Source organism: Erythrolamprus reginae, chromosome 1 (assembly GCF_031021105.1).
Source record: "Erythrolamprus reginae isolate rEryReg1 chromosome 1, rEryReg1.hap1, whole genome shotgun sequence".
In the NCBI taxonomy this organism is placed as follows: Eukaryota; Metazoa; Chordata; class Lepidosauria; order Squamata; family Dipsadidae; genus Erythrolamprus; species Erythrolamprus reginae.
The window spans coordinates 92,507,339-92,532,018 of record NC_091950.1 but is presented as its reverse complement, the minus strand read 5'-3'; the positions used below and the strand labels follow the sequence as shown (position 1 = coordinate 92,532,018).

At 37.4% G+C, this 24,680-nt stretch overlaps 1 protein-coding gene across 2 annotated transcripts in view; it reads left to right on the top strand.

Moving 5' to 3' along the window:
* PALS1 (protein associated with LIN7 1, MAGUK p55 family member) overlaps positions 1–24,680 on the top strand; it is a 51,904-nt gene that overhangs the window by 6,732 nt on the left and 20,492 nt on the right. For both annotated transcript variants that reach the window (XM_070758916.1, XM_070758925.1), the window contains 4 exons: positions 15,108–15,626; positions 20,364–20,572; positions 21,491–21,568; positions 22,686–22,832. In XM_070758916.1, the coding sequence (XP_070615017.1) occupies positions 15,224–15,626; positions 20,364–20,572; positions 21,491–21,568; positions 22,686–22,832 (837 nt within the window). In that variant the 5' untranslated portion in view covers positions 15,108–15,223. The remainder of the gene's footprint in view (positions 1–15,107; positions 15,627–20,363; positions 20,573–21,490; positions 21,569–22,685; positions 22,833–24,680) is intronic.

Here is a 24,680-nt window from a genome sequence, read left to right as displayed (position 1 = left end):
CTTCTGGCATAATCAAACGTCGCTTCCGTATAACAAAATGGACAGAAGCCTAATTTGTTAACAACTATTTTCAGTTAATTTCAACAAACATTAATTCCTCAAAATGAACCACTAATTTTCTACCAGCATTTTCATATTTATTTCTTTATGTTAAATGAACTTGCAATGTTTCCTGCATTTTTTTCTGTCATATACAGCTTTTGAGTCTTTGATACTGTAATACTCCATATTCTCTTCCTTCGGCCCTGCTTTCTTTCCCGTCTTTCCTTTTCTTCAATGTCCAATTTTTCCATAGTTTACTCTTGACACTAACAATAATCTGTCTCCTAGTCAAAACATCTGAACATTTGTGTCCTTTGCTAATTGTGGTCAATATGCCACTAGTGTAATTTGAGTTCAGTTATAGTCTCAGCATGCTTACAATATTCTGTACAATCTAGGACAGGCGTCCCCAAACTTGGCCACTTTAAGACTTGTGGACTTCAACTCCCAGAATTCAGCAGCTAGGGGATTCCAGGAGACTTTGTGATTGGCAGAAAAGTTTTAAAATTCCCATGCCATGTAATATTATCAATTATACTGATGGGGATTTTTATGAATCAGGACTCAACTGCCATCCTACTCTTTTGTTATAAACATTGTAAAGCTAGAGTGTAGTTTAGAAGTGAGTTGCATTGTAAAGTTTTCAAATGTTTTTTATTTAGATTTTCATGCAGGGGTTACCTGAGAAAATATTTTCTGAAAAATATTTTAAATATTTTTCCAAAATAAAAAGCTTGAGAAAAACAACTTGAACCAATAAATTTACCAGTTAGCAATGGCTAAAAAAAAGCTTGTTTTTGATTGCAAAAGAATTGGCCATAAATAAAATGCAACTCAGTTAAGTTAAAACAAGGAATATGGATGGATGCTTGGCTTATGTAATGGTATGTGGGAATGATCTTGACACACAGGGGAAAAGATGCTGTCTAGGGAACAGTCAGACAAGAGAAGGAGCCTGCACTTGCCTAACCTTCAGAAAAAGAAACTTAGGAAAGATCTGCTCTAATTGATCAGGCTGTAAAAAAGAGATGGTAAGGAGATTTGTACATTCAGACTCTGTCAATGTAGCCTTATAATAAAGTAGAATAAGACCATCCGCTTGTGTTTTCTATTTGGTTTACCTGAGAGGGCTAATAGCTTACTATAGTCTCCAGAGCATATTGGTTCGTTCTCTCCTTCTCCCTCCTTTTACTTTAACCTTTATTTACTTACAATCAAATCAAACTCTTGTGTGTAAGTAAATAAAAATGCACTTAGACAGAACTATTTGAACAACTGGAAAAATGTTTGGGATTACAACCAGCTGTGCCAAAATCTTTAGTGCTAAAATATCAGTGCTAAATATTTCATTCTTTTATTTAGGACTGCTTTAAGGAAATAAATTTTAGGAGAAACCCTAGAGATAGAATTGGCTTGCCTAGGGGGCCATTGATGAAGCATTTCAATCTCTTCAAATTTAAAACCTCTGAGAAATAAATTAGCAAAGTCATCAATTATCATGACTCTTTTTCTTACAGGGGCACTTAAATTCCTTTGTCTTCCCAGGATTGCCTACCTTGTCTCCTGTTCTTTTCCTTCTGACTGTAGGTACTCCTTACATACTAACCATTCATTCAGTGACTGTTTAAAGTTAAAACAGTGCTTAAAGACACTTTATAGTCCATTTATCTCAGCATCTCTCAGTCATGTGATCACCACTATAATCAGAAGATCTCTGGTGTCTGTGTTCTTCCTCTGTTCTGCTCTCAAGAAAAGGAGGAGAGAAAATGAGCAAGCAATTTCTGTAAGTAATCTGCTTTGCAAGAGAGTAAGTCATTTGCTCCTGTTTACATCAAAGGTAATGCAATCTCAGTGGAAAAAAGAAGGCAAACCTTTTCAGGCAAAGGAGGGGTTGCCTACATAAATTGCTTTCTCTTTGCCCCCAGCAGAAAGATTGAAGGAAATGGAATATCAAGAGGGTAAGTTGTTTGTATACCATGTCCTTGGCTCCAGCCTCAGGCTGCAACACAATCACATTGTTTTTGATGTGTTCAAGACAGTAACCATGCAATTGAGAATGCCAAAGGGCCAGAAGTGGTTAGAAGAAAAATAAAAGCCAAACTGAATAACCTTGTCTCTTTCCAGTTAGAAAGCATAGTTGCACTCATTTGATTTCCCACTTAGTGACTGGTTCACTTACCCGCAGAGTTGCCAGTCCCAATTAGTATCATTAAGTGAGGACTCTCTTTGCTGTTTTGTAAGTATTTAAATACTATTTATGGTAGTTGTAAAATACAGTGCTTAAATATGTTGCCACAATATGAAATATTGCCATTTATGTGGATGATTTGAAAAGAGGATTAGATTAATCTATGCAAGAAAAAGCTATGAAGTCTACGGAGAGGGGTGGCATACAAATGTAATAAATAAATAAATCATTATTATTATTATTAACCTTGCTAACTGAAGAAAGTATATCTAACTTTCTGAGAAAATGAACTTGATGATACTCTTTCATCCATTACATGCTTGTGATTTTCCATAGAAGTTTGTATGGTATGTTAAGAAGATAATGGCTATCGCTAATCTTAGAAAAATGAACAATATGCAGGTAGTACTCGATTTACAACCAATTAACTTAATGATTGTTCAAAGTTGCAAACAGCGCTGAAAAAAAGGTGACTTATTACCATTTTTCACATGATGCAACATCGCTGTGATCATGTAATCAAAATTTGGATGTTTGACTATTGGCATGTATTCATGAAGGTAGCAGTGTCCGGGGCTATATGGTCATCTTTTGTGATCTTTTGACAAGCAAAGTCAATGGGGAAGCCAAACTCAGAGTGTTACTAATTTAACAGTTGTGGCAAGAAAAGTCATAAAGTGGAGCAAAACTGACTTAATAACTGTCTTACTTAGCAACAAAAAAGTTGACCTTAATTGTGGTTATAAGCCAAGGACTATATGTATATATTTAAATATATAAATATAAAACAAAAATTTCATGTTAGATAGAAAATCCCAATTCATAATGCTAGTACTGGTATAGTATAGATAGATATAAATAGATTCTTTAATTCTCAATTGATTTTCAGTTTGGGAATAGGTTCATATTCTTGTTTACTGGTAGTTTTTACTAAGATCAGCCAAAAACCAAAAAGCTCTGAAGTCTATATAGTAGATCCAAGATATACAGTGATCCCCCGGGTATTGCGATCCCGATCATTGCGAAATGGCTGTATGGCGATTTTTAAACCCGGAAGTAAAAACACCATCTGCGCATGCGCGCCCTTTTTTCTATGGGCACGCATGCGTAGATGGCGCCGGGCAGATCAGCTGCTGGGCGGCTTCCCTAGGTCTTTCCCCTCTTGCTGGCGGGAGGGCGAGCGGCGTCATCAGCGAAGAGTTTCCCCACCGCCCACGCAAACTCCTCGCTGCCGCCCGCCCGCCCTTCGCCCGCCCACGCCGTTCATTCTCGCCGCTTCCCAGCTGAGTCCTGAAGCGAATTGGCTTCAGGACTCAGCTCGGAAGCGGCGCGAGCGAGCGGCGCGAGCGAACGGCTTGTCCGCCGCCTGCCCGCACGCGCGCCCGCCCTTCGCCCGCCCACGCCGTTCATTCTCGCCGCTTCCCAGCTGAGTCCTGAAGCGAATTGGCTTCAGGACTCAGCTCGGAAGCGGCGCGAGCGAGCGGCGCGAGCGAACGGCTTGTCCGCCACCTGCCTGCCCGCGCGCCCGCCCACGCCGTTCATTCTCACCGCTTCCCAGCTGAGTCCTGAAGCGAATTGGCTTCAGGACTCAGCTGGGAAGCGGCGTGGGCGGGCGAAGGGCGCGCGGGCAGGCAGGCGGCGGACAAGCCGTTCGCTCGCGCCGCTTCCGAGCTGAGTCCTGAAGCCAATTCGCTTCAGGACTCAGATGGGAAGCGGCGAGAATAAACGGCGTGGGCGGGCGCGCGGGCAGGCAGGCGGCGGACAAGCTGTTCGCTCGCTCGCGCCGCTTCCGAGGAGTTTGCGTGGGCGGTGGGGAAACCCCAATCTTCGGCTCCTCGCTGCTGCGGAAGTAAAAACACCATCTGCGCATGCCTCTCAGACGCATGGGAACCCTCGCAATACCCGGGGGATCACTGTATTCTGTTTGATATAGTGGGTTCATATGTGTCTACTTCAACTATCCAACTAGAGATACGACAGTGTCTGAGATAAGATACTTACCGTAAGGATATTTATAAATTATCTTCTTGATACTCACTTTGGGTGTGGTGATTGAGATTCTTTGTGGCCCTGAAGGCTTTTTCAAAATACAGTGTAACAATATTCATATTATTTTTATCTGGCATGACTGGTTCCTGTAGAAATTTAGGAGGGTCCTGCAGTAATACATCAGGCAATGCCTTGAAGCTGTGTATTCCCACACATTTAAATCAATCCCATTGGACTAAATAGAAGAGATCCAGTATGTTGCAAAATAATTTATTTCATTGCACACTCTGAAAGTTCTACTCAGTGCAAAACAAGTTGAATGAAACTAAACTGATGACTCAGAAAAGCCACTCCTAATTGAAGTAGGATAAGTGATCAAATGGCTGAAAGTTCCTTATGAAATTGTAAAATATTCACGAGTGTTCCAAGAAATAAAGTGCTCTTTATTTTGTTTTACAGTTATAGAAGTACATAATCATTTCCCACGTTTTATTGGTCTACCACCCAAAGACTTCATTACAGTGGGCAGGCTTCTAAATTTCACAATAAATTTACTATATTGTAATTTATTCAAATTGCTGAACTGGTACAGAAAGAGAAATGGTAATCTGTTCCCTATTTTTGTTATATTATATATAAAATATATAATGTCTATAAAGTGGAAAGAGTTTTGTACATATGAGGTGATAGTTTCTGTATAGGGCTGAAGATATTTGGCTAAAAATTTGGCAAGATTTTGCAGAGGTGAGCCTATGGAGCTGACTTTTGGCCTGAGAGGTATTCCTTCTTTGTGTATTTTTGGGAGGCCATAGAGTTTTGGACATATGGAAGATTTGTCTCTGGGGATGATTCTTTGTTGGGTCTCTTCACTGATGGGAAAGGCTTTTATTTTGGATTTGGTGGTTTTTTCTAGGTAGGTGGTAGGATCTGTGTTTAGACGTTTGTATGCAGAGTTCTGTAGTAGGATGGATAGTTTTTCCTTGTAGTCTGATGTGTTCATCACCACTGTGGAGTTTCCAATGTCTGCTGGGAAGATTATTATATTGTTGTCTTTCTTCAAATTGATAAGTGCATTTTGTTCTTCTTTTTGTATGTTGCTTCTGGGTGCTTTGCTGGAGCAGAGAATATTGGTGACTTCAAGTCTGATTTTGTTGGCTTCATCTGGGTTGATTTTATTTAGGGTAGCTTCAACTCCACATATAATGTTTTCAGTGGGGATGAGTTTGGGGTTTTTACAGTCATTCTATAATGTTTCTCAGCTGGAACTACATGTGATATCCTACCAGTTTCTTTAATAGAGTACAGTAGTATTGTAGAAGAATTTTATGAATTTTTAATGGATTTAAAAATTTTAATGGATTTTATGGATTTAAGCACCCTTTGAAAACCCGTGAAAGATGAACCGTGAAGTAGCAAGGGATTACTGTAATTTCATTGGTGGGTTTTTCCCTAAAGATTTAAAAAACAGAATTAGTCTGTTTCTGCTTAAATACAGATTATCCAGGATCGATTATTGCTGTAATAGCATTTCTTTGCAGTGAAAATTATTCAATGTTTTGAATCTTTTATTCTGCATATATAGATAAATTCTATATTGCAACTCTCTCCTTGAAAGAAATGGTCAAATGTTTGTACAGTGGTACCTCGAGATACGAGTTTAATTCGTTCCGGACCTGGGCTCTTAAGTCGAGCAGCTCTTATCTCGAACGACTTTTCCCCATAGGAATTAATGTAAATAATTTTAATTGGTTCCAGCCCTCAAAAAACTCACAAAGTTAGTCTAAATTATGCAGAAAGACATGTTTTTAATGAAGAAATGTACATGTACATATAAATGAATAATGAAGTTTCTTTCACTTAACTTGTAAACTTTCTTAAACTTTTAAATTTACATATGTTCAACTTCTCTGCCACCCAATCCTGTAGGACAGAGGTCCCCAACCCTTTTTGCACCAGGGACCGGCTTTAAGCGATCAAGAGAGGAATGGGTGAATGAATGGACGGAGGGTGGGAAGGAAGGAAGGAAAGAGGGAAGGGACAGGAACAGAGGAAGGAAGCAAGGAAACTTATGAAAGGGGAGAGTAAGAGAGGAATGAGTGAAGGGAGGGAGGGAGGGAAGAAGGTGGGAAGGAGAAAGAAAAGAAGAAATAGAGGAAGGGAAGGTAAAAGAGAGAAAGAAAAAGAGCAAGAAAGAAAGAAAGAAAGAAAGAAAGGGGGAAGGGACAGGAACAGAGGAAGGAAGCAAGGAAACTTATGAAAGGGGAGAGTAAGAGAGGAATGAGTGAAGGGAGGGAGGGAGGTAAGAAGGTGGGAAGGAGAAAGAAAAGAAGAAAGAGGAAGGGAAGGTAAAAGAGAGAAAGAAAAAGAGCAAGAAGGAAAGCTGCAAGCCCCCCCCCCCCGAGCCCCCCAGGCCGGCTGCAACCTTTTAAAACATGCGCGCCGCTTCGCAGCTGTCTCCTGAAGCCGAACGCGGAAGTTAGCGTTTGGCTTCAGGAGACAGCTCCTTGGCGCTTGTATTTCGAATTTGGGCTTGTAAGTAGAACAAAAATATCTCTCCCCTCCCAGCTCTTATCTCGAGTTGCTCTTAAGTAGAGCAGCTCTTATGTCGGGGTTCCACTGTACTTTCCAATTTAAGATTTCAGTAATGTCGATGCAGCATTTATATAAGTGATACATTATTTTGGATTGAACCTATTTTTAAGTGTATAGCATAAAATGAATCCTCACCTGAGTTATTAAAGTATTCAAGCAGTCTCAAATGATTGACATAAGTAAAGCAGATGCTTTTTGTGCTGTTCTTCAGAGGTTTTGGTATCATTATTGCTACTTACTAGGGTGATTTAGCCATTTTCCAACTGATCTGATAACTGCTAGAAGTATGCTGTACTGTGTAACATCTAGGGGTTCTTTTTAGTTTAAAAAGTTAATCTCCTGATAACCATAGTGAGAGGAAAGGCTTGATACAACTTCATGATGTAATCCCCCCCCCTTTGTAGCTGGGAAAGCTGTTGCTATAGAAACAAACATTCGGCTCCAGACTGCGCCAAAGGAATGCTAATCTGGCCTAAATGAGAAGCTCCAGCTGCTGTCTAAAGGTGGAAAGACAGAAGAGAGGGAAAAAAGAATAAAATCAGATACCATTGTTTCTATTTGTTTGTTTGTTTGTTTGTTTATTTATATCCCACCTTTATTGTTTATAACTCAAAGCACTAAGACGTATCCAACACACCTTCCTTCTATTTTCTCCATAATGACAACTCTCTACAATGCTGGCGTAATAATTTTATAGATACGTAAAAGCTGTAGTAACAGATAATAAATCCTTGTTAAATTAGATATTTCTTACCATCTAAATCAATGTAAACATATATCTCTAGATTATTTATTTACATATACCAACTTTATTATTTTACAAGAAACTCAAAGTGGTAAACGTGTTTAGCACACCTTCCTTCTCCTATTTTCCCCACAATAGCCTCCCCTGTGAAGTGGGTTGGGCTGAGAGAAAGTGACTGGTCCAAAATCACCTACCTGGCTTTCATGGTTAAGGCAAGACTTGAACTTACACTCTCCTGCTTTCTAGCCTGGTGCCTCAATCATCCGACTAAGCAGATTCTAATATATTAAAATTAACAGCAAACAAATCTAACTAGGACCTTGGCTCTTTTTATCAACGCTACATTTGATGCAATTCAATTAATGGCTTTTTTATCTTACATAGATAAATTGTAATCTTCTATAGATAAACTGCTATGGCATTTCTTGTTAGAATAATAACTAATGTGAGATTATGCTGATGATATTGTGGTTAAAGAAAATGTTCATGAAACTTTTTTTTTGAACAGATACTTTATATATTACAAAATATTTTTTATTTCCAAATATTTATTACACTTAAAACAGAAAAATATACTTAAAAGTTAGCTAAAGATTATTATTATTATTATTATTATTATTATTATTATTATTATTATTATTATTATTATTTTACAAATTGCAAATAACATTTTATGTATGAAGGCTACGGCCTATTTATAGGATCAAAAAACCTTCCTCCTATAAGATTTGACATATCTGTTTGCCAAAATATTATTTACATTTATTTCAAGAGGTCCAAATGGGAAATGCAGATAATTTTCAAATTCTGCTGATCCGTAGAACCAAAATATAGCACAAACTTTTGATAAAATAATTTGACCATGCAAAGACCAATAATTGGATCTAAGAAAACATCCTTTCCATTCATAGGGGGGAAAAAGTCAGTGGCAGCTTCTGCCTAGAGGAGGAAAATTGGTTGCCATCAACAATTATTTTCCACAGCCTTTGCCAGAGTGACCCATTACTAATTTGGAAACTTGATCAGTTGCTTTGAACAACTTATCGGGTATAATTGGTTAAGGATAAATTTTTATTGCTTTAAAAAACAGTGTTGTGTTCAAATTACAAGGAAATAGTTTTAGGCTAGATATTAAAATGAGCTTCTTGACTGTACAAACTGTTATCCTGTGGAGCAGGCTGCTTTATGAAGTAGTTAATGCTTCATCAAGAACTCAGGAAGAGATTAGGTGGTAATCTAGCAGAGATGTAGTAGATCATGTCCTGAGTAGGCGATTAGACAAGATTATTTCTGTAGTCCATTCCATTCTATGACTCTGATTCTATAAAGGTAGTTTTCACTTAGCAACTACAGTAGAGACCAATAACACATTTCCTATGTGATAAATCATGTTGCCATGACAAACTGAAGGACCTCACTTCCCCTTCAGTCATTAAGAGAACCAACACAATTGCTAAGTAAAAAAATCACACCATAATTTATTTTCCTTTTGCCTTTCATCACAAGATTGCAGGACACTGCAACAGTCAAAAATGCTAGGTTTGGTCACTGTTATTTTTTAGCACTATTTTAACTGCTTGCTGCATAAGGTTATTGGTAAATGAGGACCGTCTATATTGACAATACAGTGTTCCCTCGCTTTTCGCGGGGGATGCGTTCCGAGACCGCCCGCGAAAGTTGAATTTCCGCGAAGTAGAGATGCGGAAGTAAATACAGTGATCCCTCGATTATCGCGAGGGTTCCGTTCCAAGACCCCTCGCGATAATCGATTTTTCGCGATGTAGGGTTGCGGAAGTAAAAACACCATCTGCGCATGCGCGCCCTTTTTTCATGGCCGCGCATGCGCAGATGGTGGAGTTTGCGTGGGTGGCGGGGAAGACCCAGGGAAGGTTCCTTCGGCCGCCCAGCAGCTGATCTGCTCGGCAGCGCAGCGAGGAGCCGAATCGGGGTTTCCCCTTTGCGTGGGCGGCGGGGAAACCCCGATCTTCGTCTGCTCGCTGCTGCTGCGGCCGCCCAGCAGCTGCTGGGCAGCGCAGCAGCAGCGAGCAGACGAAGATCGGGGTTTCCCCGCCGCCCACGCAAAGGGGAAACCCCGATTCGGCTCCTCGCTGCGCTGCCGAGCAGATCAGCTGCTGGGCGGCGGAAGGAACCTTCCCTGGGTCTTCCTCGCTGATGCCCCCGCCCGCCCGCCCGCCGCCCGCCAGCAAGAGGGGGAGAGATAGAGAAAGAGAGAGAAGGAAAGAAAGAGATGAGAGAGGGAGGAAGAGAGTGTGAGAGAGGAAGAAGCAAGATAGAGAAAGAGAGAGAGAAAGAAAGATGAGAAAGTAAGGAAGAGAGTGACGTCATCGGGTGGGAAAAATCGCGATATAGCGTTTCGCGAAGAACGAGATCGCGAAAATCGAGGGATCGCTGTACACTATTTTTGGCTATGAACAATATCACAAGCCTTCCCTTAACACTTTAAACCCCTAAATTGCAATTTCCCATTCCCTTAGCAAACATTCAGATTATTACTCACCATGTTTATTTATTAAAGTTTATTAAAAAAAATATTTATTAAAGGCAGACGAAAGTTTGGCGATGACATATGACGTCATCGGGTGGGAAACACCGTGATATAGGGAAAGTATTTTTTAATTAATATTTTTGAAAAACCGTGGTATAGACTTTCCGCGAAGTTCGAACCCGCGAAAATCGAGGGAACACTGTACATATACAATCTATTTTCAAAGATTTTCAATCAGAAAACAGATTATGATTACTGTGACTAAATTTGTAAGAAACGTATTTGTCATTGTGGATGCTGACTTTTAGTAATTATTGCTCTGTTTTCAAGGTGCTCACAAACTCATAGAAACATAGAAGACTGATGGCAGAAAAAGACCTCATGATCCATCTAGTCTGCCCTTATACTATTTTTTGTATTTTATCTTAGGATGGATATATGTTTATCCCAGGCATGTTTAAATTCAGTTACTGTGGATTTATCAACCACATCTGATGGAAGTTTGTTCCAAGGATCTACTACTCTTTCAGTAAAATAATATTTTCTCATGTTGCTTTTAATCTTTCCCCCAACTAACTTCAGATTGTGTCCCCTTGTTCTTGTGTTCACTTTCCTATTAAAAACACTTCCCTCCTGAACGTTATTTCTTTGACATATTTAAATGTTTCGATCATGTCCCCCCTTTTCCTTCTGTCCTCCAGACTATACAGATTGAGTTCACGAAGTCTTTCCTGATACGTTTTATGCTTAAGACCTTCCACCATTCTTGTAGCCCGTCTTTGAACCTGTTCCATTTTGTCAATATCTTTTTGTAGGTGAGGTATCCAGAACTTAACACAGTACTCCAAATGTGGTCTCTATAATCTGCTCTTGAGATTTAAAACCTCTAGTTCCTTGGATCCTTTTTGCCCTGTCTTCCTTGAAGATTTGCTGTTATCCATTTATCTTGCATTTCATTTTTTCCATCAAGGTTTCTCAAGAAAATTATTGGCCAAAGTATTTCTTTAGTACTTAGTTGATAACATTAATCTAAAGATTCCCCCTACGGTTATGGGCTGCATGCCATGTCAGTTTGTCTTTTTCTACCATTTATACATATTCTTTTTTGGTTCTAGATTTTAGTAAGCTTTTCATATAATTAGTTTGGCTGCTTCTGTTGTCTTCCATTCTATTCTCCCATTAATTATTTTTTTAATTGTCCCTTCTTTTAGGACTCACACCGCACACACACACACACACACACCCCTTCAACTTCTTGTCCCATTCTCTTGTGATGGAATCCACTTATTGCTCAATTTTTATTAAAAACTACTTTTGAAATTCAACAAAAATAAGTAAAGAATTCCATCATCCCATTTTACTAAGTCTTCCCTGTTGCGTCAGTATCCATGTCAAGAAGTGTTAATCCTCTTGTGCTTTCTCCAAAGTTTGGAGAAACAAAATACCGGTATAGTTTACGTTATCTACCAGCACTTCTTCCCTCTTTGGAATGCCTATTACTTGATTTTGGAAAGCATCGACACTTCTCCTTGATTGAATAAGTGGCAATAAACATCAAAACAGTACTGCTTCTATTTTTCAACTTTTTTTTAGTTCAGATGGTTTTTACCACATTGTCAAGTTCATTGATGAAGATTTATGAGCTTGCAACAGTTATTGTAAATATATAGTACAACTCTTCCTCCCTTTCTCATTTCTTTCCTTGAAGCTTCAGAGACTATTCTGAAAGGGCTTGAATGCTCTCTGATTATCCAAATACTTATCCAGATATTCTCATCATCACACTTGTCCATTGGGCTGTTCCTTTGATTATTCTCCTCATGGAGAATTGCTTCTATTGTGGGATCCTAATATAGCACACACTCCCTTTTTTGATTTGATCAATCTTACTCTTTCATATTAACTGAGGTATCACTATTCGTTGTTCAAATGCTCTGACCCTTTCTTGGGATTTGCCATAAGTTTCTATTTATTGCCAGCATGTTTTCTCTCATAGGATTATAATAGGTGAGCTATAGTTTAGAATGCAAAACTACAGTCTTGCATGTATTAAATGTGTAATCACAATGATTTATGAGAATTACACATAGTTCTTATTCTGCTTATTCAATATTATGTGAACTGGAGATGATCAAAGATAAACACTTTTTTTACTCTTTTCTGTTTCAGTGCATGGAATCAATTTAAAACTAAAACATTTCATTTGTAGGAAAACTATTACTCACTTTTATTTTAAAAGGAAATATATTTACTAGGACTTTGCTACAATGAAGTTAACTGTGCATTCTTTTCTTTTTTTATGATCCATTGTTAAGCCTTACAGTGTGAGCAAAGGACCTTTGAGCTGTAGTTCTTAAAACCCAAGGGACCTTAAAATGATAATTCCATGGTCTAAGTACAATACTGTATATAATTTTATTCCTATAAATTCTGCTTATACATGAAGGTCAGTTGAACTGTTAAATGTTGAACATATGTTGGTTAAGATTAGTTAACCCTAGCTTTTTACATACATCAGTTATATAACTAGACCTTAACACAATGAAAGAGCTTGGTGGTGCAGGCTAACTGTCCACAGCCAGGATTTTGATCCTTACTGACTCAGGGTTCACTCAGTCTTCCATCCTTCTGAAATAAGTAAAATGGGGATCCAGATTGTTGAGGACAATATGCGGACATTGTAAACCGCTCAGAATGCTGTAAAGCACTATGGAGCTGTTTATAAGCACTATTGCTATTGCTTTACAAATTTTGTTAGTATAAGTACACTTTATTATCTTACATACACAGTATATAGAAAGATGATTTGCTGCAAAACAATAAGAAATCCTTCCATGCAGCTCAGTAGTTTACAAATAATTTATATTGAAATACATTTTCCACTACTATAAACAGTAATAGAAAACCTTTCTGACAGCTAGTTCTTTCAACTAAATTATTTAGTGAGGATAATCTTGAGCCAATTTTATTATAAAAACATCTACTGAAATTTCATTAACATCAAGAATAATAGGTGTAATATAAATGAATCAAAATAAATGGCTATATCTGTTGACATAATCATATTCACCTTTAACAATGTCACTCATAAAATGAAGCAACAAAATATTTTTCAGCAAGGACATATTTTAAAGGATACAACATGTGGCATCTATAAGTTAGCTAACCTGCCTAACCGTGACAGTTTATGAAAAAGCTAAAAGCTAACCTGAATTGAACTTGGCAACTACAAAAATGAGAACCTACTAATCAATCACAGGGCAATAGTTAGACATGTGGGGGGGGGGAGGGTAAAGATAGTGGTAAACTATCTTCATATTGTTTCTGAGAAAATATACAAACATGCTCCTATAGTCACCAAGTCAAATTTGTCTTCTGGAAACTTGGATTTTATTTTTCACAAATAAAATAATATTACTGCCACAAAAGGTAACAAAAACTGTTGTTGTTGTTATTAAAGCCTAACATAGTTGTTTTCATGTGATATTTTGAAGCTCTTTTTGAGGGATATTTCCTTACCAGATTCCTCAATGCTTTCAAGAATAGTTGACCTAATATATTGGAGAATAATTCAGAGATGCATCTGCAGGTCAAACATCAAGACTGGGCCACAGAAAATATTTTTGGATTATAAGACTTTGTGATAATTTTATGTCATTAAATGCTTTATTTGCCAAATTTTAATTCCAGAGGAGTCATAGTTTCTGGATGCATTATTGAAAGTAGCCCATTTGTGGTAATTGGTTTAAAATTATTGCCCTACCCAGACGGGCAGTAGAGTTTTAGTATATTAGATAATAGCTGTCGCCATTTTTGGTTATAGTAGCAAACATAATATCTAGAAGCCTAGAAGCAGTGCGACCACCTAGCAGATCTCAAGGGACAATCAGATAGTAGTCATCACATTTACTCCATGAACATGTGATAGTTCTATTAAAAACAAACAGTGGACTAGTTAGCCCTTTCATCGAATGTAGTAAGATAACATATATAATACATGAACAGGGGGGTGCATTTTTATCTTTTAATAAATTAAATTTGGTTTGTGACAATAAAAAACATGCTGAGATCAAGTACACGTTTCAAAACAAACTATCCTTTTGAACTAAGGAAATTCTTTTTTAAATGGTAGTAAAAGAAGTTGATTGCTATAAACAGGCAATTGTTTTATTAAGTCTTTTTATATTCTAGTGATCACCATGGTTGTTTTGTTTTTCAAACCAGATATATTAATAAAATAGATAGGATAGTACACGCAGTAATGTGACATTTACAAAAACGACAGTCTTATACCATAATATAAAGCATATTCTAATTAATATTTATTGTATGTATTAATATTTTAAAATTGAAGCTAGAAGCTCCTTGTATAATGTGCACAGGCACAAAGATGTATGAAAGGTATAATGACTTTCATAGATAAGAAATATACATAAAATGAAGGCAAAAACCAAACAGTTGCAAAATAAAATACCATATATCTCATCTAAATGCAGGTGACCTAAATAGGTGTCTGCATGCATTTTCTTCTAGATAGTTTCAGATTTTCATACTTTAAAATGAGTTTGTAGTTGAGGTTTCTTCTCCATTGTTATTTAATTATAGCACGTAGATTTAAAAAAAAAATAATAATTTAATTTGCTCCACTAAACAGAAGTAGGTTTTACTTGAGAGTTGTGAACAAGGAATACCTTGTATACCTTGACATAGAGTTTTCATGTAGAAAATTAAGGTACACGCAATATTAAATATAAGATTTATTTATGTATGTATGTATTTATTTGTTTGTTTATTTATTTATTTATTGGACTTATATGCCACCCCTCTCCATGGACTCGGGACGGCTCACAACATTTCAATAAAAAATACAATATATAAAACACTTCTAATCCAATTAATGGAAATAATTAATTTAAAATTTATCTTTAAAAGCTAAACATTTAAAAATCAAACATTCACATGCATACTACCATATCCTACACATTCACAATTAGTTGTTCTGCATTAACTTTATTCATTTTGACATAATCTACTTTTTTTTTCAGGTTTCTTCCTGGAGATATCTTTTCATATTCCTCTGGTAATGCATAAGAAGAATTATTTAACATTATAATGGATTTTAAGTGGAACTACCAAGAAAAGAAGTGTTACAATAAAATTTATGTCTGACAAGCCGTATAGCTTCTCACATAGAACAATGACAACTTTTCATATGAATGGACATGTAACAGAAGATTCAGACAGTGAAACAAAAATTATGGATCTTGCACCTCTTGAAGAATCTCAGAAACATAGGGAAATGGCTGTGGATTGCCCAGGTGATCTAGGCAACCGCATGATGCCATTACGGCGGAGTGCTCAACTTGAACGGATTCGACAGCAGCAAGAAGATCTAAGGCGAAGACGGGAAGAAGAGGGGAAAAAACAAGAACTTGATCTTAATTCTTCTATGAGATTGAAGAAGCTAGCACAAATTCCTCCCAAGACTGGAATAGACAATCCTATATTTGACACAGGAGAAGGAGTAATTCTGGAAAGTCCGCATTGTGCTGTGAAAGTCCTAGGTATGTATATTTTTAAGTAGAACAATTAGTTTTATATGCAGTAAAACTTTTAGTGCTTCTAAATGAATATTTAATTAGGCCTGAGAGATTGTGTCTATGCAGATAGTCTTCATTTACAGACCATAATGGAGACTGAGCAACTCTATGGCTAAGCAGTGTGATCATAAAATGAATCATAATATCTTGTCTCGTCTATCTCATGCCAGAAATGCAGAAATTAGAAAGTGGGATACTATTTTAATATTGAAACAAAATTAAAAGTTTAATAAAATATAAATTCATATAGTTCTAGCCCAGTATTGATCCATGTTAATGGGCAGAAATACAGTGGTACCTCTACCTAAGAAGGCCTCTACTTAAGAACTTTTCTAGATAAGAACCGGGTGTTCAAGATTTTTTTGCCTCTACTTAAGAACCATTTTCTACTTAAGAACCTGAGCCTGGAAAAATTTCCCAGGAAATTTGAGAGCGGCATGAAGGCCCAGCCAGTTTCCTGCCATTCTCTCTTTAATCCCGGCCATCTGGGCTGCCAGAGGAGCCTTTCAGTGGCGCTTAAGGAAGCTTTGGCAGTCCAGAGCGAACAAAGCATTTTCCTTTCTCTGGGTGCTTGGAGAGGGAATAAACCTCTGCCAGCACCCAGAGAAAAGAAACACTCCCTTTGCTCTGGGCAGCCGAGGAGTCACCACAGCGAAGGAAAGGCGTGGCTACAAAGAGAACGAGCGAGCGAGAGGGGAGGGGAGCCCTTCAGCATAGGAAGAAAGAGGTAGCAGCAGCAGCAGCCACTGTATGGGAGGCAGCCTCGCGACGGGTATATGGGAGGCGCGTGCTCCTCATCGCCTCAGAATCCCTGTTTTTTTTCTTTTAAGCCTTAAAGTTTTGGATTTTTTTGATTCCCCTGACCTCACCTTCTTCCTTCGGCAGCAAATGTCCTCCTTCTCCTCTTCTTCCTTCTCCTCCTCCCACCCAAATTCTGAACTTTAATTTCTTTTCTAATGGGTTTGCACGCATTATTTGCCTTTTACATTGATTCCTATGGGAAAAATTGCTTCTACTTAAGAACGTTTCTACTTAAGAACCTGGTCATGGAACAAATTAAGTTCTTAAGTAGAGGTACCACTGTATTTCTGATCAGCAAGTCAGAGGGGTTGGAGAGGAAAGAATTACAAGAAAGTAAGCAGTGGAAATACACTGGGCTGTTTGTGTAGTGTGCTTGCTGCTACCGTGTTTCCCCCCAAAAAATAGATGTCCTGAAATTAAGCCCAATAGGGCTTACATTGAAATAAGCCCCCCTAAAAAATAAGCCCCCTTCCCCAACTACATACATTCATCCCCTGCCCCATCTGCCTCCCCCCCCCCCTAAATTGTGCCCAAACATCTTACCAGAATCTGGTATTTGCAGGAAAACTCCTTGAAATTTAAAGAAAAACGTCTAGCGAGTGCGAACAATTGACAACTTCTTGCACTCACAATACGTTTTTCATTACATTGCAAGGAGTTTCCCTGCAAAGACCAGCTGAGAAAGAGAAGCAGTGAAGCTGCCAGATGCTGGTAAGATGTTTGGGCACAATTTGTGGGGATGGGCAGGAGCAGGCTGGGAGATGCGCATCTTACCAGAGTCTAGCTTCTTGCCGTCACTACTCTCTTGGCCAGTCTTTGCAGGGAAACTCCTTGCAACATAAAGAAAAACTTCGCCTGGGAAAATAACATGACCAATGGGCTCTCTTGCAGCATCTCCTATGTCCTCCTGAGTGGCAGCCATGTGTCCAGAGATTAGCAGGCCCCATTTGGTGAGCCAGAAGCACCGCTGCCACTCAGGAGAAGAAGAGAGAGAGAGGAGGTGCTGTAAGAAAGCTCATTTCTCATGTTGTTTGTCTTTCCAGATTCAGCTCCCTGAATCTGTTTGTCTTTCCAGATTCAGCTCCCTGAATCTGGCCTGCCAACCTTGGCCGGCAAGACGGAGTGCCGGGTGGGGAGGGGTGGGGCAACAGAGAAACAAGGCGTATGGAGCGAGGTGGGACTCCTTTTGCCGTCTCTTCTGCATTCCCCAGGCCTGGCAGGAGCTGGAAGTCAGCTCCCCGAATCTGCCTTCCGATCTTGTTGTGAGCCGCCCCGAGTCTTCGGAGAGGGGCGGCATACAAATCTAATTTATTATTATTATTATTATTATTATTATTATTATTATTATTATTATTATTATTATCCGGCAACGGGGGGGGGGGCTCTGTTCTTCTCTCGAGCCTCGCAGCACCTCTTCTGAGTGGCAGCCATGCATCCTGAGATTGGCAGGCCAGTTTGAATATAAGTAAATGATGTAACCCAAATGTAACACTTGAAAGAGATGAAGGTATAGGGAAAGGGAGGGGTTAAAAGAAAATCTTAAAGGGAGGAATTCAACAAAGTAGGAAGGGAAGAGACAGGAGTAAGAAGAAAGAAAGAGGAGGAAGAAAGAGGAGAGAGGGCAGGAAGGGCATTAGGGAAGGGGAGAAGAAGAGAGGAAAGGCAAAGTAGGTTTAGAAGGAGAAAGGGGAAGGGAAGGGAAGAAGAAAGAGAAGGAAGGGCTGTATGAGATAGGAGGAGAGGATGGTTAAAAAAAGTAACGTTGAACGAATGAAGCAATAAGATAAATATAGAATATACAGGTGAAACTCATAAAATTAGAATATCATGCAAAAATTAGCTAGCTTTTGATTGCTTCCATGCCAAGGCACATTGAGGCAGTAATTGCTGCAAAAGGGGCCCAAACCAAGTACTGAGTACATATTCATGCATATCCTTTTCAGAGATCCAATATTGTTCTATGAACAATCCTTGTTTTATTGATTACATGTAATATTCTAATTTTCTGAGATTGTGGATTTGAAGTTTTCATGAGCTGTACCCCAAAATCATCACAATTATGACAAATCACGACTTGAACTATCTTACCTTGCATGTAATGAATCTCTCACATATTAGTTTCAGCTATTGCATTACTGAAATAAATGAACTTTTGCACAATATTCTAATTTTTCAAGTTTCACCTGTATGTGTAAAGATTTTGTAAAAGAATGAAATGAGGAATGAGATGATAAATTTGTGAAAATATCTGCATGGGAATAAAAATGAAAAACTTTTTTTTTAAAGCACCATTCAGCAGTATTGCTAAGCTTCAAAGTAAAATTTTAACTTCCTTTCAAAGCTTACTGTTTAAAATATTTTTGATGATGTAAGCATCTTATGCTGTTTTTATACAGTACTTATATTTTAAGTCTGTTTTCACTGCCTTTATTAATTTCTTTTTTAAAAAACACCTTTTTAATAGCTTTGGATTTATCTTTATTTTTATAGTATTTTTATAGTTTTATTATAAATCAATGAGAGAACCCATGTTGGTGACCTAATTTAATAAATTGAAAATTAGAGATCAATTGCCGTGCAAGATAGAAGTAATGGTGATCTGACATACATTGCAGTGTTGTAATCTTGACAGGGACAAGTCTTTTGACTTCAAATAATCTCATATCAAATTTTAGAATTGATTTAGCCAGCTGTAAAGCCTGATAGTGAACATTTGATGTCTAAAGATGTGCTTTTCAAAAGTAATGAAGTGAGATAAACTCTTCTATTTTGATGAGAAAATGTTCTCATCTTCTGTTATCTTTTCAGAATTTATGGTGTGCCATGAATCAGAATTTCCTGTTTCCTCCCTCCTTCATTTTCTCTAATTAAATTCCTTGGCTTTTCAGCCACTTAAAAAACATACTACAACCTTATTGCTGACATCAGGGCATAATTTTCCTTCCAAGGTATAACTAGCTTACACAGTACAATAATATTTAAAACTTTGAAAGTTCAGAATAATTAGCACCAACATGAGCAATGCTGTAGATAGTTCCTGAGATTATGTAGAACCTCCCAAATATGTAATATAAAAATACAGGAAAAGGTAGGAAGTTCCTCAAACAGATTCCCTCCCACAATCATATTCTCAGCTTGTGGTCTCTTAGTGATCCGCTCTGGGAGTTGTAGTATTCCTACATTGATATCTCATATGAGTTTGGAAGAATGGAAATCAGAAAACGAGTATAACTTACTCAGGATTGAGGCCCAAGGAAGTGACTTAATTTTAACAAGGTAAGATAAACAAAGCATGGCTTTGGGGATTCTTCCCAATAATTATAGGAGACATCTGTATTTTATTCTGCATAATGAATTAACATGTTGCATCTGGGGGTCTATGTGTTTCTCCTTTCCTCTCAATTTCCACCTATGCATATTTGTAAGGCTATCCTGGAAAGCATATGGGTTCCATATTCTCTTTTGGGTTGTTCGACCATGAGGGTAGAAGGTGGGGGTTTCGATAGTCAAGAACCTTTCAGGCTGGCCAGTGACTTCTTCCACAGGGATGCACTGGGGATGAGGGTGGATATGTTTTTCTCGGTAACCTTTGCTTCAATATTTGTGTCTTTGGCCTCATCAAATGATATGAAATAATTTTGTATTATTGATAAACATACTTCATCAAGTAACAATGAATTTCAAGGGAATTTGGTTTGTAATTAATTTGTTATAAGAGTTTGTTTATCTGATTCTATGTGGTTTGCTTATGGGAAAATCAATTGACCAGACTATTGCTTTTGTTTTCATGCAAGAGATAACAACTGTAGTAGATAGTGATATAATGCTAATTAACAAAATGTATTTCATGTATTTAGTATATACTGTACATACTTACTAGTGCACTTGTTCACTTTGCAGAGGTTGATGAGCTGCTGTGTTCTCTTAAGCACGCCCAACACACGCTGATAGATCCACAAAGTCAGGAGGAAATTGCTCTCATTTTACAGCTTGTGCAAAATACTGACTTTCAAAATGCATTTAAGATACACAATGCTGTTACTGTGCATATGAACAAAGCAAGTCCTCCATATCCTCTTATCTCCAATGCACAAGAACTTGCACAAGAGGTATGTATGGTGTCCTTATTTTAGTAATTAAAGTACTAGTAATTACTTTGTTCCAAAGTGGTCTGAGGTATGGCATTAAAAATTCTCCATAATTAAATTAGTATTTGCTTTTCCTTGAGGTTTTTGTTTTTTTTCTGATCCCTGAAGTAATGTGTATAAGAATTTAGGTTTACAAACATACGATTTTATATTTTTAAGGATTACATTTAAAATGTGAAGTTTCATTCTCTAAAGAAATATAAAAGTATGTAGAGTATTTCATTATATTAGTACTGTAGGTAAAATCACAGCTCTGCATGTCCAAGGGAACATGTATGTGTTTCTTAAAAAGCATTGGAACATCAAATAACCTTTGAAACAATAAAAGTTCTCCAAAACCCTTGTGGCATAACACAACAGCTTTTTGACCAGACATCCTTAATCCTGCCAGGATCCCCAATAGTTCTTGGGATTCAGGCAGCATGAGAAAATGCCATACTATTCTGTTTAGCATTTAACTGCTTTTGTAAAATTAAAAGCCTTTAAAGATATAAATAGATGCAATAACGTTCACAGAAATTACACATCTCCATTCTTACATCAAATTTGTTATAACTGTTTTCCAGCTAAGGATTAATGCCCTCGAATAGTATTTCATTCACTAGATTTGTATAGCAAAAATTACTGAAATCTTTGCAAGCTTTGTTTAAACTTCTTTAAATAAACATATAGATCTAGGACATAAATTTCATATTAAAAAATTAAATAATTCCTAAGGTCATTTTATTGTTTCAAAGATTTACAGATAATTGGATAAACGTTTGTTACAATCAATGTATAATATACTGTGCTACTTCTGGAAAGGGTATTTTTGTGCGAAAAGTAAAATAATACTTTGTTTATGATGGATGGTAACATTTTTGGTATTCTAATTCTCAGGTACAAAATGTTTTGAGACCAAGCCATCAAAAAGATGGGCTGGAACTTAATTCTTTGTTGAATGCTCCTCATGTTCAGGTAGGAATACTCTGTTTTAAAGTGTGAAACATTCAATTTTTAAAAATACTGTAAACAATATATAAATGTCTATTGTTTTTTTCTCTATCAATATGGTAAAACTCTAGGTTTAAAAGAAATAGTAATTAGATAATTGAGATAACTACAAGTGTTTTTCTATTGGTATTTGTGCAACAATGATGAAAAACCAAAATTTAAAACAAATTGATTTGTTGATTGTGAACATTTCTGAAGTGTCAGTTGTAAAATGCTAGTAATAGGAACATGTGAATACTTTTAATGGCACCAGAATCAGACTTAGCATCAATAATGGGCAGCACAATTATTTGCTATTTTTCATATGATAAAATAAATTAATAATAAAAAACACAATAAATGGAAAACAGTTTCCTGCCACATTAACCTTTATAGTTTGTATTGACAAAACCTCTTATTCCTTGATCCACAGTGGGTTCAAGGAATACTGCTAGTCCTTGAATAGCAGGTAATTCATTTGGCAACCTTTGGACATTATAGCATTATAGACTTATATACCGCTTCACAGTGCTTTACAGCCTTATCTAAGCGTTTTACAGAGTCAGCATATATTGTCTCCAACAATCTGGGTCCTCATTTTATCCACCTTAGAAGGATGGAAGGCTGGGTCGACCTTAAGGCTGGTGAGATTCGATCTGCCAAACTGCTGGCAGCTGGTGATCAGCTGAAGTAGCCTGCAGTACTGCACTTTAACTACTGCATCACCGTGGGTCCTTGAAGTTCTGTCTCTGATCACACGATTCTATTCTACACATACAGAAGCTGGGTTTTTAGCACTGTGCATGCGTACAGCGCGCCCGCACAGCACATGAGGAAGAGAACCATCACCTCAGAACCCACCCCTGGTTAACTGCCTATATTTGTACCATTCCTTAATTTGATTGAACACCCATATGGAAACAGAAGAAAATACAAGAAAAAGTGTCTTTTGGTTAATATTGCATCCAGTATTGAATTTTGTATCCAGTACTGAATTTTTGTAGCACTTTTACCCTGTCCCACTTACTATTTGGTACATACTGTAATAAACCCAATGGTAAAATTTAGTATAATAAATTTTTAATTTACTGTTTTGCACCAGGCATTACTTTTGGCTCATGATAAAGTTGCTGAGCAGGAAATGCAACCAGAATCAATGGCAGATGAAAAAGTATATGAAAATGTTGGTGTGTATGGAGGAGAAACAGTTAAAATTGTTCGCATTGAGAAAGCTAGAGATATTCCATTGGTAAGTATACTAAATGTGATCTGGAGAAACATTGACTCCTGTATTTTTCATAATTCTTTGATCATTATAGCATATTATCTGAAAAACAGAAATACAAATACAAATACAGTGATACCTTGGCTTACAAACTTAATTGGTTCCGGGATGAGGTTCTTAAGGTGAAAAGTTTGTAAGACGAAACAATGTTTCCCATAGGAATCAATGGAAAAGCGATTAATGCGTGCAAGCCCAAAATTCACCCCTTTTGCCAGCCAAAGCGCCCGTTTTTGTGCTGCTGGGATTCCCCTGAGGCTCCCCTCCATGGGAAATCCCACCTCCGGACTTCCGTTGTAAGCGAAGCACTCGTTTTTACGATGCTAGGATTCCCCTGCAGCATCGCAAAAACACAGAAGTCCGGAGGTGGGGTTTCCCATGGAGGGGATCCTCAGGGGAATCCCACAGAGCAAAAATGGGTGCTTTGCTGGCAATGGAAGTCCAGAGGCAGGGCATCCCAACGGTGGCGGTGGGTTTGTAAGGTGAAAATAGTTTGTAAGAAGAGGCAAAAAAATCTTAAACCCCGGGTTTGTATCTCGAAAAGTTTGTATGATGAGGCATTTGTAAGACGAGGTATCACTGTACTCATTTTCCTACTCTACTGTTGGCTTTGTGGGTTGATAAATAATGAGTTTTTGTTCACGTTCTCAGATTCTCTTGAAAATTCTAATCTATTTTAAACAGATTTAAGTTCTGATTTCTCGTGTATTTTTCTGCAAAAAATGAATTGTAAATTAAGCATATATTTTGTATTTATAAGGCATAGCTCTCAATCTTCCTCAATATATGAATATGCTAGACGAATTTAAGACAACTATTAGGTATTGCTGTTGTTTTCCATATAAAATATGCTTTAAAAATGGCTTTACAGAATCTTTTATGGATCTTTATAATTCATTTCAGTAGACCGCTGTGCTTTGGATAAACTACACAGCAGGATTGTTTTCCTCTGCCACAGTACACTAGTTCTGTAATTGCACTCATATTCATCACAGTATATAGAAACGATTATAGAGATGATCTTGGAAAGAGGGAGTCATTAAGGGACACAATTTGGAAAAATGAAGCCTGAGAAATAAACTTTGTTATAAGGTATAAGCACAAGTGTGAAAGAATATCAGAATTTCTTTTTAGCCAACCTTGTGCTTATACCTTATAACAAAATAGTTTTCCTGGAATAGTTGTGATGTGTTTCCTGACCTGCCATATCTTGAAAGGGTGACAGGATACATGCATCTTTTACCATTATATCACAACTCTTCTTCCCAAAGGACACTTGTTGTCACTTTATATCCATATGATAGGTTGAAGAAAAATGAAAATAATTATATCTGGTTATTTGTTCTGGCTCTGTTAGCCACAAAACCTAAGTATAATGTTGCACATTTATTAGTAGAGACATTTATTTATATTTTTAATGATTGGCACAAGATGCCATAAGACATTTTGTGTTTTTGTTGTGCTAACAATAGAAACTAAACATTACCTATAAACCATATTTTCAGTTTTTCTTTCTTTTCAGTCTATTTTTAGCCTACTCCTGGAAGACTGCAGAATACCATTCATAAACAAAATATGCATGCTTTTCTTGCAGATTTTCTTTCTTCTGTGTTAATCTGTAGAGTAGATCAGACCAATTTTAAAAGGTCTGGGCTTTAATTCCCAAAGTTCCTTAGCCAACATGTAGAATAGAAGTCTAGATATCTTAAATTTACCATGGTAGAGAAAGGCTGGGAATAAACTGATAGATTGATCTTAAGATGCCTAAGTGTGGTTTCAATCTGGTTCTAAACAAGCTTTTTAAAATTTTAATAT